At 34.1% G+C, this 19,871-nt stretch overlaps 1 protein-coding gene and 1 non-coding gene across 4 annotated transcripts in view; both read right to left on the bottom strand.

The window, feature by feature from the left end:
• The window catches only part of LOC138708091 (protein unc-80 homolog), a 266,651-nt gene that overhangs the window by 87,261 nt on the left and 159,519 nt on the right, over positions 1-19,871 (bottom strand). For all 3 annotated transcript variants that reach the window (XR_011334570.1, XM_069838254.1, XM_069838256.1), the window contains exons 8-12: positions 19,367-19,596; positions 17,512-17,707; positions 7,876-8,094; positions 7,539-7,684; positions 4,976-5,150 (exon numbers count right to left, since the gene is read on the bottom strand). Coding sequence is in view for 2 of the 3 variants with exons in the window: in XM_069838254.1 (XP_069694355.1) it covers positions 4,976-5,150; positions 7,539-7,684; positions 7,876-8,094; positions 17,512-17,707; positions 19,367-19,596 (966 nt within the window). In the remaining variant the exon portion in view is untranslated. The remainder of the gene's footprint in view (positions 1-4,975; positions 5,151-7,538; positions 7,685-7,875; positions 8,095-17,511; positions 17,708-19,366; positions 19,597-19,871) is intronic.
• Positions 13,129-13,200, bottom strand: TRNAY-AUA (transfer RNA tyrosine (anticodon AUA)). The gene has a single exon. It is a non-coding gene; the product is annotated as a tRNA-Tyr (tRNA).

The following is a 19,871-nucleotide window of genomic DNA, read 5'->3' on the forward strand; positions in this document are numbered from 1 at the left end:
CAGCCACCATCAGTGAATCTGATTGGTTCTTGTATAGGGCGGGAATTGGCAGACGAATGACATCGTGCACTGTTGTGTCATGGTGGTGTGTTCTGCTGTATTATTTGTAATGAGCACAACATAAAAGAAAATATGTTACTGGCTTATGAACGAACATGTCAATGGACCAGTTAATACTACTGGATCAAGAAATAAATTGTTTGTGCTTCCTTTATTTGAGCGAGATGACAGTATGAAAATTTAGCAAAATATTGCTAGCACAGCACATACAACTTGTACAGCCGCCATGATAGTCATTGAATGTTCCAGCAGTTTTGTTCCTTTTTGCTGCAGTGTGACTTCATTGATGTCCACTGGTCTGGTGTGATTTGAAATACGCTTATTAGGTCTATTACTGAACAGAAGACATAGTTTTATGCATAAATATGTTTTTTTTTTTTTTTCCAAGGACGGAACAAGTGATTTTTGCAGATCGACACGTGGTAACAGGAGTGAATAGTAGTGAGTTCAGGAACCCACATACTGACGTATGAGGAGGTGTAAAGATGATGACACAACAAGGAGAAGAAAACAGTAACGTGATCATGCAGCGTAAGTGGATTCCTAGTCTACATATAATGGCGGTAAGATTAGCGCACTCCAGAAGGAATGCTGATAATAACGGAACAAGAAACACGGGCGCTAGAAAAAATGCGAGTGGGGATAAAAAGAGAAACAAAGAGTCAGGAAGTGAGAGGGAAGAAAGTGGAAATCTAGTATATGAAAGTGAAAGCGTGGGGGGGGGGGAATAAAAGAGGAATAGAAGAAGAAATAAATAGAAAGAAAGACAGAGATAGAAATGAGGCAGAGACGAACAGTAAAGAAAGGTAAGAGCCTGCGACAGCTGAGGATATAGTAGAGGTATTAGATATGATTAAAAAATGTGGGGATGTGATCAAAAAGTGCAAGTAAATTGAAACTGTAAAAGATCGAGAAGTAGGTCTATAGGGAAGAGAGGAAGTGTATAATCAGATGTGTGGATATAAAATATAAGTATTTATAGGAAGTGAGAATAGTGACAAAGGATTAGGTGTAAGCAGAATAGTGAGAAAGTGAAAGTGAGCGCAAATAGGAATGAGTGAAAATAGTGAAAAAGGGTTAAGAGAAGTGAAAAAGTGACAGCATAAAATAAGTACTAATATTTGAATGTTGGAACAGTAAATGAATATAAGAGAAAGATAGGAGAAAAGGTCAAACAACAAATAGGACACATAATTCAATATGATAATTTATAGAGAAAAAGTGAAATTGAGATTTTAGTGAATAGTACTTAGAAAGAGGAAAAAGGGGGTTTGAAAGTAGTATATAATATTAGATATATTAGGATTAATGAACAAATAGAGAATAACAAATGAAATGTAGGAGAAATACTGAAGGGAAGATTAGACAAGTAATAAAAGGATACATAGTGTAAATGGGAGTATTTGTGTAGACGTGTACTGCAAATAATGTGTTAGTGTAATAATATGTTAATGGTGGCACCGGATACAGAGAAATGTGAGGTACACCATTACATGTAAAGAAGTGCTGTGACGAAATATATTATATCATATCTTATTTTTTTTTTTTACGTATGATGAGGCTTAAGCCACTAATCAGTTTATGGAGCACATCTTTATCTCAAAACGAATTTTAATTGTCAATATTCGTCAAAATCAGGGTATAGTACTGTTTCTTACTTATTAATCGAGAAAAATTCGTTCCAGCACTGGTAATCGAACCCAGACCTTCAGCTTGATGCACCAAATGCTCTTACCATCTGAGCTATGCTGGGATCCAATCCACAGCACCGTCAGAATTCTCCTCCTTTGTATCATCATTATTTTTCTCCATTAATAAGTGTCTACGTGATGACTACATAAAGTCATTGATTACACAATATTCAATAGAGTATGGTGAGGTCCTCAAATAAGAAGACATACATTGTACTGTTTCTTTAATGAAATCTGAGTAATACACACTGGAGAATTCGTAAAAAATTCTTCACGTAACCTTTATAAGAATATTATGAAATAAACAAATAAATGAAAATAAGTAAATTAATATATAAATAAATGAATGAATGAATAAATAAATAATTAAATAAATAAAATAATAAACAAATACGTAATTAAATAAATAAAATAAATACCACCAGCATAACTCAGGCAGTAGTGTGTTTGCTTGCTGATCTGGAGTTGAACTTGGGTGAGAGTTCGATTTCTGCTTGGGTGGAATACCTGGTTGGGTTTCTTCCCAGGTTCTCCCCAACAGTATGACGAATGTCATGGCGAATCTTCAGCCTCATCTCGCCAAATACCATCTTGCTATCACCAACTCCACTGATGCTAAATAATCTAGTATTTGATACAGCATCATTAAATAAACTACCAGTACTAAAATATAAAATAAATGAATGAGTGAATATATAAATGAATAAATAAATAAATAAACAAATAAACAAATAAATAAAATGTTTGTTCAAGTGTTAATAAGCAAACAATGTTAAAGAGACATTTTAGAGGACAAACATATATAGGGCTAGGTACTAATAAAAAATTATCATATTTTATTACAAAAAGTTTGTCAGCATCATGTTCTTATTACATGGTATAAATTAACCAACGCTACATGTAACGTCAAAATTAAAAGAATACTGTGCCTATCACTTAATGTTGTTTGATTTTATGTCTCTATAATGAATACGAAAACACAGTTTCTTAAAAATATTTAAAAACACTAAAACACATTTAAACTAATTTTACACAGACCCACATTAATGTTTTCATAATACAACATTTATTCTTTTATCTTTCTCACAGTTAACAAATTACCATAAGAACTATAATCATTTTGTCTCTATGAATTGATAGCAGTTCTAACCCTGTAAGCCCAGATTCTGAAGTGGCCCTTCACAGATATGTTTTAAGACATTTCAGAGTCAAAAAGCTTCATTAAGTGGTTTAAGTTGAAACAGAAAGAAGAGTAAATGTTTTCAACAGCTGCCATATGTTACAAGAAATACATTTGTCACAGTTCATTAATGCCTCCAAAGCTGTAGCAGGACGTTTTTTGCTTTGAACAGAAGACCACTTCGTTTTTCATAACTCCCACTCACTTTCCACACACAACAGAAATCTACATAGATGGATTTTATAAAAGATGACCACAGGAGCAATGACAGCAAAAGTATTTTTCTGACTGCACTGATAGGAAGTATATGTTGGAAATACACTGCCAGTACATGCTCTCTTTTGATAGATAAAACGTTCAATGGGTGATGGACTTGCTAGCCACTGAATCACCACTTATTGTTTGGTGGATCTGCAAATGTTTAATTTTCCAGCCAGTTTAAGTTTAACTTTAAACGTCACTTCCTTTTAAGTACATAACAAGTTGCAAAAGCAATTATTTCTTTCACGAAATATTGAAAAATTATATGCTATGTTGGTTGGGTGGCTGGGTTCATGTCTTTACTGTCCAAAGAGTATTCCGAACTTGTAGAACTTAGCACTTTCTCTAGAAGAGCATCCTCCATCAGGGGAAATCAGTAACTGAGACTCCAAATTTCACAGGATTGCATAGGACTGCTGTAGCCACACAGCACAATATTACATTGAAGACGTAATGGAGGGTCTCTGTCAACTGAGAGGACATTAAGGAGAGACTGAAAGAGTCAGGCCTCATCTCTAAAAGATCAGGCAAATTCATTGCACAGAACAATCCGAAATGAAGACTGGAAGGATGTACTATACTATCATTTGACAAGGGAAATTTTTCTAGAAGGAGTGTTGGTTTTGATATATCAAATTAAGAAGTTTATTTCTACAAAAAACCGAACAAAATACATAAACATGTTCATCTAACCTTCCCATTTCATGTATGAAACATGATGTCGGCCATATGACCTCCTCTACTGCGCTGGCATGCAAGAACTCTGTCCATGAAAATCACTATGACTGCACGACAAGTTTCCACTTCCATTTCACCAACAACTCGCCGAATTTCCTCCTTCAAGTCATGGATATTTCGGGGTTTATTGGCATACTCCAATGATTTAAGATGACCCCAAAGAAAAAAGTCACATGACATTGGTGTCCATTGATGATCAGCATTGCACGAAATGAGGTGATCCAGGAACTGCTCATGGATCAACTGAATTTTATAGGGGTGGTAATTGAGATCATACCAGAGAATTCTCCGTATTGAAGAACATCTTAAGCCCAACTGTTGGGAACGGCGACGAATTGATTTCATTGGGCTAACAGTCACGCTGTCACAAACCACCGCAATGTTCTGCTCAGATCGGCCAGAACGACGATGCCCAGGACTTTCAAGGTTTATTGTTGAACCAGTCTCAAAGAACTTTTTCTTAAGTCTGCGAATTGTTGATTCATTCAGTGCTTCATTATGCCCTAGAATCGCGCGAAGTTGCCTGACAGTTGCAGCATAACTTTCTCCATTCTGATAAAACGTTTTCACGATTAACACACGTTGCACACAAGTGAACTGCTCCATTGTTAGACACAGAATGCGAGAATGCAACAAATTCAAAATGAGTCACCAATCGGAATACTCCTGGAAATAGAAACTAAACAAAACAATGTCACCAACCGACAAACGAAAATTTACCAGCAGTTTCAAAACCAGCGCTCTTTTTGAACCACCCTATATATTGTGCTGAAGAGAAAAATTTGTGGTAAAGTTGTGAAACATTTAAAATTTATATATATAAAATTTCCATTTAGATATTTTAAAAACTGAATACCGGTATGCTATTTTATGATGCTGAATTCAATTCTTGAGAACTCAAAGAATTCTAATATATATTTGATTTCATTAAAATTTTGTTCGTGTTTGTACGCAATTAATTTAGTATACTAGAATACATACTTTCAGTTTCCTTCACAGATTTTGTTTTTGAACATCACTGAAGTCTGTAAAGCTTTATTCGTACCTCAGAATCTTCCATGTCTCTTTCGTACATGATTTTACTTCTACTGTGATCACTCATATATTTCGAGTGGGAGTCATCCTCAAACTCAAAACCAGGAGAATAGGGGCCACGACTGTAGTTACGCTGACTCGAGCCCTTGTGCTCAGGACTTGCTCTCTGGGGCCCATTGTAGTTCCTGAAAGGTGGGTTCAGTAATTAAAATAATCATAAGTATACACACTGGGTGTAAAGATTGTAGAGAAACTGCAATGTGGGAAGTCAGCTCTCAGCCGAGCCATTCACATGCTCCAGTTACATAGTAATTCATAGTAATGTAAAATATTACTAAAATTTAAGCAGTAGAAACATCATTTACCCACCAAAATTACGAAAGGAGATGCTGAAGTCATCTGCCTTCTTGTTTCAAATATCTGTCACACCTTTTAATGGGAGTTAGAACTGAAATTTTGATGTTTTCGTCAAAATTATCAATTTTTCAATTTCATACTTAAAAATACTCTGAAGTTTTTTCTCTCATAATATGCCATCAATTTCGCCCTGAGGTCATTTTTTAAACCCATGTGGTGTAACATATAATACAGAGCTATTCTATGGTCAGTACATGGTGTTACTTTTGCACTCTATTCTCTTGCTTTCAATTTCTTTACATTTTCATATGTATAAAATGCTCCTTGTGTCACAAATTTTGTTGTATGGTCTTGATACTTTAAGGATATGCTCATAAATGTATGAATAATTGAATTTTCTCTGGGTTTTGGTGTGAATTATATATTGGTGAACTTTTCACATGTTAAAATTACAAAAAGAAACAACAAATGGCGAAATAAAAAAAATGTTTTTACTATAAATATATTAATCACACAACAAAATTCACAGCAACTCTAATTACCTACATTTTTATTAACTAATGACCAAATTTCAGTTAAAAAAACAAAACTTGCAATGCAAGGAGTATTATATATTTGCTATGACTATAGAAAAAGACAAAACTTGCAATGCAAGGAGTATTATATATTTGCTATGACTATACAAAAAGACAATAAAATAGTGAATAAAAACCTGTTTAACCTATGAATTTCAAATTTGATGTGATGACATATATTAACTGTGCGAGTATATGACAAAAATTTGAAAAAATGATTGCTCCAAAAATATGAAAGTTGAAATTTTTAGCCCTATCCTCCCCCCACCCCCTTAACAAACGACATATCACCAACTGCAGTTCTTGTTGAAAAATGGATGCTATTTCATGGTTCTCTCAGGATATGCAAGTTATTTTTGTGCACTTTGTCTCGCAGAGTTAGCCAGAGGTAAGAGTAATTAAGGAGTTAGGTCAAGGCTCGACAAAGTGCATAAAAAATCCACATACCCTTGTAACGTGTTTGAAATGATCTTCTAGTCTATCCAAGGAACATATCACAGCCATAACCAATCTACACAACAATTCAATCTACGCAGAACACATCACAAACTCCAACACAGCTACAGCAACATAGACACTGACATGAAAATGTTACATAACCAACCAAAAAACCACAAACTTGACACACTAGAACAATATGAAATTTATAAACATACAAAAACACACTCACATCACATCCTGAACACTCAACTCAATTTCAAAACACGCACTATTTTCGACACAATAACGAACACAACCCACCACAACAGGAAACCAGAAAATAGCATGGGATTTCTACTAGACTATGGATAATGAAGAACGACACTTTGAAACTAGTCACCAGGTAAATCCCTAAATATTAACACAGTAAAGAAGTTGGAAAGTTAATCAGTAATATTTAGTGTTAAAAGTGTATATAGAAAAATTGAGAATTAACTTTTTACTAAAACTGTAATATTTCATGTACATCTTCTCGAATAAATTGTCTACTAGGTATTGAATACAAACAAATCTGTCCAATACTTTAGTAGAAATCTCTCTTTATAGACAGATGAACAGAAAAATAGTATGTTTAAAACCACATTTCCTGCACCAGAGAGGTTGGACATTTGTATTTCCGCATAAATTTTTAATTCGATTTTCTAAAGTATAAAAAAGATCTTTTTTATGCTTCATTTAGTGAGAAAGTAAAATTTTTTTTAGAGATATCTTTGAGTAGATTGCAGATCTATGCTATGTATGTGTGAAGACATCAAATATGCCTCGTTATTTTTCCAGCAAAAGTCCTTTCATATATTTCCAAATGAACTGACTTGAAGTATTGAATGTGAGCAAAACAGTCTAACAGATCAACAGAAAACAATATATATAGAGTCAAACATTAGGCATACAACAAGTCATCGCTTTTGGTAACAGAAATACCAAAAGCGTGTATTTACATCAACATCTCTAATTTAAATTTTGCAACATTCCACTGCCTTCCGTACATTTCGTATAAAAGAGTAAAATAATCATAAAACTTTATCACATATAGGCCTATGCATATCAGTCATAAAAATTATATATAAACTTGATTCAAAATTAATTTTCAGATTAGTTAACAATATAAAGAGAAGAGAATGAAACATTTACTCATACTTATAACTGCAAAACAAAGCTTACTTCGCCAATGCCTCACAGTTATTTACTAGTGTCTTGACAGCCACTGCAAGTTGATGAATTATTTCTTTCTCAGTCTTTCCCTCTTTCTTGTAGCTGGGCAACTGTATATGCTGCATGTAGCATGGCAAAATGGCTTCCAGAATTGTCTGTTCAAATAAGAAAATAACAATTAATTTCAAATTTACATAAAGGTAAATTTCATACACATCTACTTAATAGTCATTGATTATTCAATGAGGACGGCGAGGCCTCATATATGAATACAAGTATAAACTAATTACAGTTCTAATAACAATTTATGACTAGTCTGTGAATCAAGTCATCCTCTATTACAAACCAGCATCTGGTGTCCTCGCACAGAGTCTGCAGCATAAGCCACCACCATGACACACAGCGAGATACAGTCCAAGACAGTCACCATCTCATTCTCGTCGTGGTAGCAGAAGTCTATGGCTTTCAGAGGCTTTTCCTCTCTCACCAACTCGCCTATGTTTAAGGGATCAGGTGATGGTGTCTCCAAGCTCAGCAGCAAGTTGAACAAGCAGTTTGACTGCACCTAGGTAAATTACAATGAATAATTTAATTAAAAATGTGGTCGACTGATCTCGGGGCTTCAAGTATTCATTCTGCACGAAAAACAGACTTATCTAAAATATAAGCTGAATGTTCTAGACATGCATTAAATGATTTTGAAGTTATTGCTATTACAAGGGACAATGACTCAGAACTAAATGTTAGAAAGTGCTGTTAGGGATGGGGGTGGAATTTTTCTTTAAATTTTTTGCTAATCTGTAACAGATATCATAGGAGCTTCAGCATAATATTTTGTTGTCCAATAAATTAAGCCTGATTACAGTTACATTGTTCGGGAAGGGAGGAATACATTTCAAAGAAAGTTACAATCGTGGTGGGGATATAATGGTGTAGGAGACGGGTGACTCAAACTCGCTTTCTACTGCGCATGTCATCACTTGGGAAGCAGCAGCAGTGCACTAATTCATGCCGCAGTCCTTGAAAGACAAAACAAATAGCTGTTGTGTGTACGTGCACGGTGTTAATTCTTTGTTTATATATATTATATTGAATGTTATTCTTGTATCAGTAATGCTATTAATGTGACACATTTTTAAATCGATGATGTACTTGGAATAACTCATATCACACAGTGACATTTGAGGATTTCCACAGTATATTTAGCAAAACTACGTCTATGGGCCGGTTTCACCTACCTTCAGTTAAATCAGTTCTGTTTTAAAGCCAGTGCAAACATATCTTATCGCTAGCTATAATATAATTCTAATAAATGAAAGTTAATATACCAATTAAGTTTTGTTATGTTTGAATGCATATTATGTATTAATTTACTAATATTTCTTAGGTATAGTTATAATAATCACTTTCATGTGTTAAAATAAAAACTCACTTGTATGTTACTTAGTTGACTAGTTTCAGCTTTGTCTCAGCTGTTTTTATGACATTCTAACCTATGATCAATTTCTTCTAAAATTTTTAGTACCACGATCTTCGTGACGTGGTATCTTTCGTGAATTTTTTGTGTTATTCAAAATTTCAAAATGATCGTTTCTTAAATGGTTAACATTATCTTCATCTGACTCTTAATTTTCGAGCAGTTCCCGATATAGGCCTAACAATTCTGCGTCGAAATGTTCCGCCATTTTATAGTGCAACTAATGAACCATTAAAAATTTAAAGACGGAAATTTCTGTCACTAAATTTAATGATAGTTTTACTGGTTCGTTAGGCTAAAGATGGTTGGTGAGATATAAAAATGATTTAAGAACCAGTAAATAAATTAAAGAATCGTTAAAACCTTAGTGAAGGTTGGTGAAACTGGTCCATTTGTCATAAACTAAATGTTTAATGTAAAATTAATTTTAGTAGGTACCTTTATAGTTATTTTTATCTCACAAATTATACTGCTGTTTCAATAATTCAATTATTTACTGTTAAATAATTATAATATGTAGGTCTATTGTAGACGAACTGAAGAATTGCTACATCTGAATTTTGGTGAACTTGTTTATTATTTTTTAAATTTAGATTCAGATTTTTTTCTATGCGTGTTGTTATTTTAAATTCCGAATGTGGTGAATGTATCCACCTCTTGTGCTTAAAATTGTTTTATGTTTTAAACATACAGAATTAATAAAAGTTAGTATATTTAATTAATAACAAGTAATATAAAATGCCATATTTGGTTCTGATTTCTTGGTATCAATTAACCTACTCCACTTCCAAAATCTTACGGAGTTGAGCTGAGCTAAGCTAGCAAGCTGCGAGAGAGTTCGCAATGCTTCCCATGTGACGTCATCACGTAGTACGAGAACGGGCGAGACTGCGCACTGCTTCACCATTATATTCCCATCACGGTTACAATATACTGGTCCTATGAAACTAAATTACATCAAAATAAGGATGAGGTCTGGTAAAATTGTGTGCATTTATGAAGTTATGCCAAACACATAAGATTAGTAAAATTGATAAATCTTACGTAATAAACAAGTGAAAATGCAACAGAGCTCTTGAAGACCTGAATTATGTTGATGACTAAGATGACTGTAATGGTGTCTGGTGACAGTGATGATGCGTCTTATTCTTAGTTCTAATTGAAACCATATCCATATCCATATCCATGAGAGTGGAAATGTAAAAATGTTTAACGTAGCACCCAACAAACAACAAATATAACATAATAAACACAGTTCATAAACTCAACCCCACTTCACGTAAAGGATGGAAACAATCGTGATAGGGAGAAATTTCATATTCTGGCTAAAGGCCTATAGTCTATTTAAGCCAAGGTGACAAATATTGTGCCAAAGTCTTAATAACAGTGGCACAGGACAAAAATAATATAGCACCGGTATCAAGCAATATCTCATTCATTTAGTATTTTCTTCACGAGTTCACTATGCAGGGGATGACTCTCCTTTCCCCTTACTTGCATCCCCTTTTATTTTTCTGTTGCCAAAGGAATTTTAAACCGATTCCCCTATTACCGGTAATCTTATTATAAAATCACTTTTTCATGGTGCTCCTTTCTCCTCATGCTCTTTTGAAGGAAACAGGAAAATCGAGTCTCACAGAGAAATTTAAAGCCCTTACCGAGTAATTCAATAGTGTTTGGATGTGATAGGCAACAATTTCAATTCCTGAAGATCATACCAAGATCTTACCAAGAACCATGGGATTTTAAGTTATATAAGAAGCCTATGTAAATCAAAGCAGAGATGTAGCAGAGACTTCGTGACAATTAAATGTTAGTATCATTTTTCATGTTAGTTAAAAAAGTCTAAAACACTTTACACCACAATCTCAAATTTGGATAATTTTTTTCCCTGAATGTAAATATCAGTAAAGTAACAGCTAGAGTAAAATATTAGTTTAATATCACGAAGAGATCCACAGATATGACGCATTAAAATGTATTCAATTTTTCTATTTTTATTGAATTTGTTTCCTACATTTTATTGTAATTCTGTTATTTTCTTATACAGGGTCATGAAATTTGTCACAGAAGCATTATTTATTTTCTTAAGACGATCAACTTGTAGATTCATTTATCGTAAATATTTACGCACTTCTTCACTCACAAGCAAACGTTCTGATGGGGGCAGATAAAAAAGTTAAATTGTTTTCTTCCACCATGTTAATAATGTCAAAAGAAATGCTTACACAAATTTTGGCCACTCGACCACAATTACGAGGGCCGTAAAAAAATAAGTTCGTCAGGGGCTGTTAACAGAAAAAAAAACACAATTTCATTGAACAAATTTATTCGAATAGACACAGCAATTGTTGAGCTATTTTTCAACATATTTTTCATCGGAATTGAGACATTTCTCATCATGGGATCGACAGAGAGAGGTGCAGATGCAGTCAAACGCTGGTTCCGATCTGAGGCGGCTGACTTCTATAACACAAAAATTGATCCTATGGTATGGCAAATGTCTCAATTCCAGTGGGGGATATGTTGATAAATAGCACAACAATTGCTGTATCTGTTTCAATAAATGAAGGGTACACGGGAAAAACAATCAAGGTCCATCAAAAATCGAAATTGAGTTAATAATGCTATCTTACAGTGGAAAGGCAGTACTATCATGTGGTCTAGCTAGTAATAAGAAATCATCGTTCTTGACATTCCACTACGTTAATTTCTATTAAATACACACATAACAAAGTATTAAGTGCTTAAACTTTAAAATTCGTTTTTCTCGAAACTTTCTAAAATGGACCTTGATCGTTATTCCCGTGTACCCTTCAAATATTTCCATGCAATTGTGCTTTTTCCTATACACGGCCCCAGGGAAAATCACTTTGTGGACGGCCTCGTAATTGCGGTCGAGTGACCAAAATTTGTATAAGCACTTATTTTGATATTATTAACATGGTGGAAGAAAAAAATTTAACTTTTTTATCTGCCCCCATCAGAATGTTTGCTTGTCAGATTAAAAAGAATTAGACAAGTGTCACTGCTTTTATTATGGTGAAAATATAGCATAACAGATTCTTAAGTCATACTTAAATATAAAAACTAAAATAGTGGACTCTGAAGGAATGAATAATAAAAATAATATATCAGTTTTTCATAATTTTCAAATTTAATGTAAGGAACTGAAAATTATATATTTAAAGTTTAAAGAAATACAGCAGTCACATACCTTAAACTACAGCATTCCATTAATTGTTTGAAAAGCTGAATGTTTTTTTCCTCACTAAATATGTAACTGAAGGTTGAAACATACATTGTCGTCCACTACTTCCATAAACTGATGTAGCTGGCACTTCACAAAGTGTATTTCTGTTCTGCGGCTATGAAAAGTAGGTTCATTGCCATCTGTTCTAACCATGAATTTAGCATTCTGTCTCTCTTCTCATGAGATAATGACACCATTACACCAATGATTATCATGTTGTTGTTTTCAGGTACCTGTGCTCCCCAATAGAGTTTCAATAGAATTTATTTTGGTCCATTTTCCCTTGGTACGGTCATCTGCAGCGGAACAGATGTTCCTTGTTTAAAGCTACATCCTCTCTGCACAGGGAGCTCCCTCTTCCTGAGAATATTTCTATTCCTTGAAGGTGTTAATCTAAGCAGTCATGGCCTGTTTCCAATCTGAAAAGCACTACCACTGTTCTTCATGTGAGATGTTTAATCTTATCAGGATATTTATTGATAGCTTCATACTTCTTACTTAAAAGGAACCTCTTATTCTGTTCTTTTCTATTATTGTGTAACTTTTATTTGACTTCTTGTAGCCTTCTTTGTAGCGAATTCTCTTCTGCTTGTGTCTGTAGGAATTTAGAAATTTGTTTAGTTTATAGGTCTGGTTGTTCATCAGCCCCACAAGAGAAGGGACCAATGCAGTATGATATATTTACTTTGTGTCATCAGAACTTTGTACATGCTTCCAATTTCCTGGATGATTTTTAAGGCTGTTCGATCATAACTGGTTATTGCTTGTATTGCTGATATTGAATCTACAAGTATCCACTGATTATTATTTATAATTTCTCACACAAACCAAATTATAGTTGATGGATGAGTGGAACAGAGAAAAATTCTCTCCGGCACCGGGATTTGAACCCGGGTTTTCAGCTCTATGTGCTGATGCTCTATCCACTAAGCCACACCGGATTCCCATCCCGATGTCGGATTGAATCCTCTCAGTTTAAGTTCCAACTCTTGAGCTCCCTCTAGTGGCCTACCCTCATGCACTGCGTCATAGATGTATGACAGAGAGAATCCAAGAGTTGGAACTTAAACTGAGAGGATTCAATCTGACATCACGATGGGAAACCGGTGTGGCTTAGTGGATAGAGTGACAGCACTAGATCTGAAAACCCGGGTTCAAATCCCAATGCCGGAGAGAATTTTTCTTTGTTCCACTCATCCATCATCACATGATGAAGCAGAATTTCTGCACTGAAATATCATATGTACTTCCGTACATCGTAATAATATATGATATGCGAAAAATAATCACTTCGTGATTTAAGATTGCACTCATTCCGTTGGAATGTCACTCATAACGAGTGCACCTCTGCACATGTGTGGACATTGTGCCACTGTCATGCATCTATGACTCAGTGCCTGAGGGTAGGCCACTAGAGGGAACCCAAGAGTTGGAACTTAAACTGAGAGGATTCAATCCGACATCGGGATGGGAATCCGGTGTGGCTTAGTGGATAGAGCATCAGCACATAGAGCTAAAAACCCATGTTCAAATCCCGGTGCCAGAGAGAATTTTTCTCTGTTCCACTCATTCATCATCATATGATGACGCAGAATTTCTGCACTGAAATATCATATGTACTTCGGTACATCATAATAATATAAATTATAGTTGTTTATTGAAACCTCCGCATTCATTCTTGTTACATTTCTTCTTCGTCTGAAAATAGTATAAAGTAGTATAAACATAGGCACCAGTGTTGCTTATTTGGATACGTTTCTGGTGATTTCTAGTGCTGGAACAATTGACATGTTTCAGCCTTCTGCCACATATTTCGGCACAAGTCTGATTCACTAAATCACGTTTATAAAAGAAAGTAATGTCTGTAACATTCTCTTTAGTCTACTTATACAAATCATCATCATCTTCTTTTTGAACACATCTTGTTAAGAAGCTTTAAAGTCTTGTACTGGGAAACTCAGCAATGCAAGTGTTCCTGACCTTTCTAGTCTTGACTTTGGATGCTAAAAGCTCCATTTTCCCTTAGCTTTATATGATAATGGAAGTTTTGGAAATATGTTGTTGTCCATCCTCTGTTGTAGCCATTGTTGTTTGTGTTCTTATTTCTTCTACGATGTTTTTGGTTTTAGAATTGTTTAGAATATCCCTATTTTTTATTATTCTTTTATCCAAATGAGTGAATCATAGCAATCTTAGAAAACATATTTGTGCCACTTCCAATAATTTTTATTGTGTTTTGTATAAAATCCAAGTTTCGCATTCAAATGCAATGAAATTACATTGTGTGTGTCAGTCATTTGTTGTCCAAAGTTTGTTTTATACACATCTTTTGGTATGAAAATGCGATTGGTTACTGCTGCTTGTAGGCTAGGACGATATCCAAGTTTTTCACTGTTACTCATATATCATCACAAAAGATTTTGCCATGTGAGGTAGCAAAAAAATTCCATTCTGTAACAATATTAAAATTAGCTTTATGATAGCATTAATTCAAAGCTTTTTACAGTACTTGCACTGAAAACATGCACCATCAATGAAATAGTAATTTTTTTCAACTACAGAATTATTGTTACCAAATGTTCTAAAATGCATTTCAAGAAACAGTGAACTGTAAGAGCTGTATGATCAAGTGTGTCACATACTATACAGAATATTAAAGAATGTGTTTTGGCATCAATAAAACATGATTACTTAAAGTACACAACAAAAGGATGCAGTGCACACTGAACAGTTTCCCAGTGGAATCCTTCTATATCATCCTGGCATACAAATTAATAATTTCCTGCAAAGTACAGAAATATAACAGCTTCAGTTTCTGGCAACATCCTGTTCTTTAATGTTTTGATATGTAAGGACTAATGCTTTGCTGTATATGATGTATTATTAGTTGATTAGTGGTTCTGCAGGCTTTTTCAATAGACTCTCCTACAGAGTTTGTTATCGAAATGATCTTCAAATAGTCATTATGGATTCATTGTTTGTAAGTAATTTATCTTCCATGCCAAAATAATTTTCTTGATAGAGTTCTTGCACAATGCTGTGGAGATATTTTTCGATCAGGAGAATATCAGTAGCTATCGAGCATAGAATATTGAGAATCAATAGATCATACAATACTATCTAGTAGATATTTATAATCATTTTTCTCTGATACAGCCATACCATCAGTTTCAAATTTTGATGAGACTCCCAGACAAACAGAATTTTGTTGTTACCATTTTGGACGCAGAGAACAAAATTTCGAAAATCCAATTTTTTAAGTTGCATGGCGTGTTTTGAATTTTAAATGCAAATTTATAACAAGTAATCTCTTTTGTTTTTTAATTCTTCCTGAATCTGGGGTTTTTATTGACATATAGTTATTTTTACCAGGATTCATTGTAGAAAATTCATCATCATAGCTTCATACACAATCTGTTCCAGAAGATGCTTGCTCAGAAGTTTTGCAGGCTCAGCAATAACTCCAATTTCTTTTTTCAATATTCGGATTCTGTTTACTATGTAAACTGAAAGTTTCCTCTATTTTCCAATTTCTGGGTGCCAAAGTCAATAACAAAAACATTTCTTGATTTGTTGAAGATGAAATTTGTGTTTTATTTCTTCTATTAAAACAGTAAAATCTTCACAACCTGTAGAAGATTGTTTACTGTTATTACAAACAAGCTAATGAAAAACACATTGTATATCGATTGTCAAATGGAAGAACAAGATAAAAGTTGGGTGCCTCACATAGGCTATGTTACATAACGTGTTGTGTCAAGCTAATTGACTTGATGAGGGGGTAAACAACAATTTATATTTTTTGCTGCTTCATTATTATTTGGCAAGAATCTACCAGTCACTTAGAAAACTGCTATTCCTGCTTTGCAAAAAAAAAAAAGTAGGGTTTTCAAGGAGAACTAGATATAAAATTGAATTATGCTAACTTCCCATCAGCTAAATGATCAATAATTTTTTGTCACTTGGATTGTAGAGAGTGTTTAGTAAGTGATGTTGTATGCTTATGGGATAGTCAAGCAACTGGACGTTATGTGGTGAAGGACCGACTATTCGAGAAAATATAAAATAAACATAAGATCCACTAGTAAAACTATCATTGCACGAAAAAGCTGGGCCTCATGAAAAAATGAGTGAAAGCTGTAGACAAAACAGGTGATGTTTTTCAGTACTGGTATATAAATACGCAGTTCCCAAAACTAAGTGACTGTAAACTAAAATAATTAGTGTTTGCTGTCCCACAAATTATGAAACTCTTAAAATACGACGTTTTCAAGGTTAAGCTCAATCCTAATGAATTATTTATGTAACAGCTCGTATCTATCAATTTTTTGGATCTGATGAAAGAGAATAATGGAATCACAAGACAGAGAACCAACAGCAATTAATACAATAACTGCTGATCTATGACACTGAAGATCCAATTCTGACATTTGCATTTGATTTCCTTCCAGACAAATTGAGAGAGGAGGGTGAAGGGCAGGGTAAGTGATTTCATTACATATTCACACTAATGAACTAATGTCATGAAACGTGAGATCCAGCTGTGATGGGTGATTACTGCTGATTTCTGAAAAGAGCAGAATGCACCACTTGTAACAGAAAGAAACAGATATATATTTTGCACTTTCTCTATTAAATTGTGCTTGTTAGGGAGTTTACAGAAAACTTAATTTACCTGTAACAATAAATAACTGAATAGGATGACGGACATACCTATTCAATTATTGTAAAAAAACTTATCAGACCCACACATCATGTTCATCAAATTAATTTACCTGTGTTTTTAAATATGTTAATTTGTTATCAGATCTGATTATTTTCATCATGTCATTGCTTCTACTGACCATTTAAATATAAGAAATTGGGCCAATATCATTATTTTGTAGTAGCATTAAGTAAAAAATCTCGATTAAGAGAACTAAAAAGAATGTATCAATAACACAATGTGTTCCTTATTACAAATTTTTACTGTTATTTATGTCTGCAAGTCACAATTCGTTAGAACCATCCATTTCATACTGTTAGAGAAAAAAAAATTGAAATTGATGGGTACCAGTAGTATATTTAATTCCATAGCCAATTAGAAAACCAAATGCTCAAGTTTTTTAAAGATAGTTTTTGGGATTACTATATCTTTAATTAACTTTTCAGCTGAAAATAATCAAGTGTTACAACATAAAATTATTTACAGTGACGTCGATTAATTAACCCTATGTGTGTTATTTCACGACAATTGTTGAGAGAGTACTCACTTTATGTGCATCACCATATTGACTGTCGTCATCAGTATCCAGAATAGCTGACACACTACCAAACATCTGTAGAATAAATGGTTTTCGGTTCATCAGATAGAACTGCTTCACAGTATACTCCACAGTCGTTCTTACTAATTTGTTTGTTTGATGGTTTGAGTAGAGTTGTAATAATGTGGGCATAATAAGAAGGTACCTGAAAAACATGATCAGACAATTTTATAACCAAGGCAAATGTATACAGTGCTTTTTCAAAATAAATATAAACATTTCATGCAATAATTATATACTTCTAACTCCAATGACTGCTACATCTATGCACATAAATCTATTTAATACTGTGTAGAGTTGTTCTATAGCTAACTTGAGTATGAAAACTCATGACGGCTGCCATGAAATCAGCAGGAATTCCTAACATTTGAGAAAATTGAAGTTGTGCAAATGTGTGATTATTAGTAGCCTGGACTGAAAATCTATTTCTGAGGATCTAATGGTAGCTATAATTAATGAAGTATTTATTCCAAACTTCAGCGTGAAGCTTTCAAGTGGCTTTTGTTTTAAAAAAGGGTATTTTATATTTCCCAAATCTTTTCTTAAGTAAGTTGGTGGATGGTGGATGGCACAAAATTTTCTCGAATCAATGGGCCTAGCACTACCTAAATACAGGGCTGTCAAAACCACTTTATTATATCAGTGATGCTAAATTTGTATTGCCGCGAAAATCTCTAAATATAATTTTTGCAGCATGAAAGTAATTTCTCTTATACTTCGTTACAAAAAGTAAAAAGAAAAATATCGGGGGCGAATGCTAGTCACAAAAGTTAGGCTTGCTCTTTTATTCATAGGGGAAGATGGGAAGATATAATAATTCATAATTAATAAAAGTAATCAGACCCACATACCCTAAATAATTTATTTTATAATTATGAAATCATTATGAGTCATGGATCATATTTGCTTATAAGATGTAGAAGTTCGATATGATATAACAAACATGGCCAACAAAACAGTTTATTTAGTTTTTTTTTTCGACCCTGCCAACCAATGCATACTGCTGTGTTGAGATGCACTGAACGAGCGCACATATTCTCTATATTTCTATAATGTCTATCTTCTCTTGAATAGTTCTTCGGGAAAATGCATTTAATAATAAGGTTTCAATAACACACAATTCCGAACTCATTGCAATACTTCAAATTAATGTTTAAGAATTAATAATACATGCAGCAGCTAACACATGCATTCCGCTCATACAATTACATTGCACTCGCAAATCACAGCACATTCCCGCTGTGTAACGTTAAATAGTCGTTGGTGTAGCTCTCGGAGCAGAGCTTCAAACAACATATAGTGTGCCTAGGACGGACTAAGGAGGAAGGCACTTGCGCGCACATCATATTCTCGCTATTTCTACATCTTTCCTGTAGCTCTGAGAAACGAGCAAGCGTTGCGATACTTGCGGTGTGAAGCCTGTGGATGGTATTATGCCTATACAATGTTCCAAAAATCAAAATAAATTTTAATGTACATAATCCCATTTTGAGAAATACACATTCTACGAAAATATTGGGCTTGTGCAGCAAGCATAGCATGCCCTGAGAAATTGCCCTTGAAAAATATGTTATAGAAAGAACTAGACACAAAGAATAAGCTACACTATTTTTTTTACCTATGTAGATGTAATTATTTCTGCATACACCTATGCCTTACTAATTGCATTTGAACATGATAAACAAATTCCTCGATATTTCCTGATCCACTCAACTCTAACACAGATACAAGTATAAATAGTGTGACATAGTTAAATCTGATAAAGGTAAACAGTTCGGCACATCTTCTAACATGTTCAACTTACCCATTGGTAGAAAATATATTTTTGAAGTTGTGTGCAGCATTGATATATGTTGCAGTCACGTAGCGAAGAATACATGCATCTTCACTGTGCAAGATCACAGCACCATTCAGCACATTGAGGAACAAATGGATGTCACCCGAGTATGCAAAATTCCCGGCCATCGCTTCGAACATTCGGGCAATGAGCCGCACCCACATGAATTTGTGTAGCACGTCAAGTCCAAGAAGTTCCTGAACAGTAATAACAGTAACATTATCAAGATCATGTCATCACTGCCCTCACAGCCACCACCACCACCATCACTAAGACTGACAATGATTCAGATTTCATTTTATTGGTTAATAATCAATAACAGACCCAGCTGTGATATATAGGTTTTTAAGTTTCAGCTTCATGCTTATCTGGACTTTTCTCTAAAAGTCTTTCCATAAGACGTCAATTTATGAAATTCTCTAAGTAATATCAATTCCATCATTAGTTACTCAGAGAATTCATTGATCTGTTA

This window comes from Periplaneta americana, chromosome 10, assembly GCF_040183065.1.
Source record: "Periplaneta americana isolate PAMFEO1 chromosome 10, P.americana_PAMFEO1_priV1, whole genome shotgun sequence".
Lineage (NCBI taxonomy): Eukaryota > Metazoa > Arthropoda > Insecta > Blattodea > Blattidae > Periplaneta > Periplaneta americana.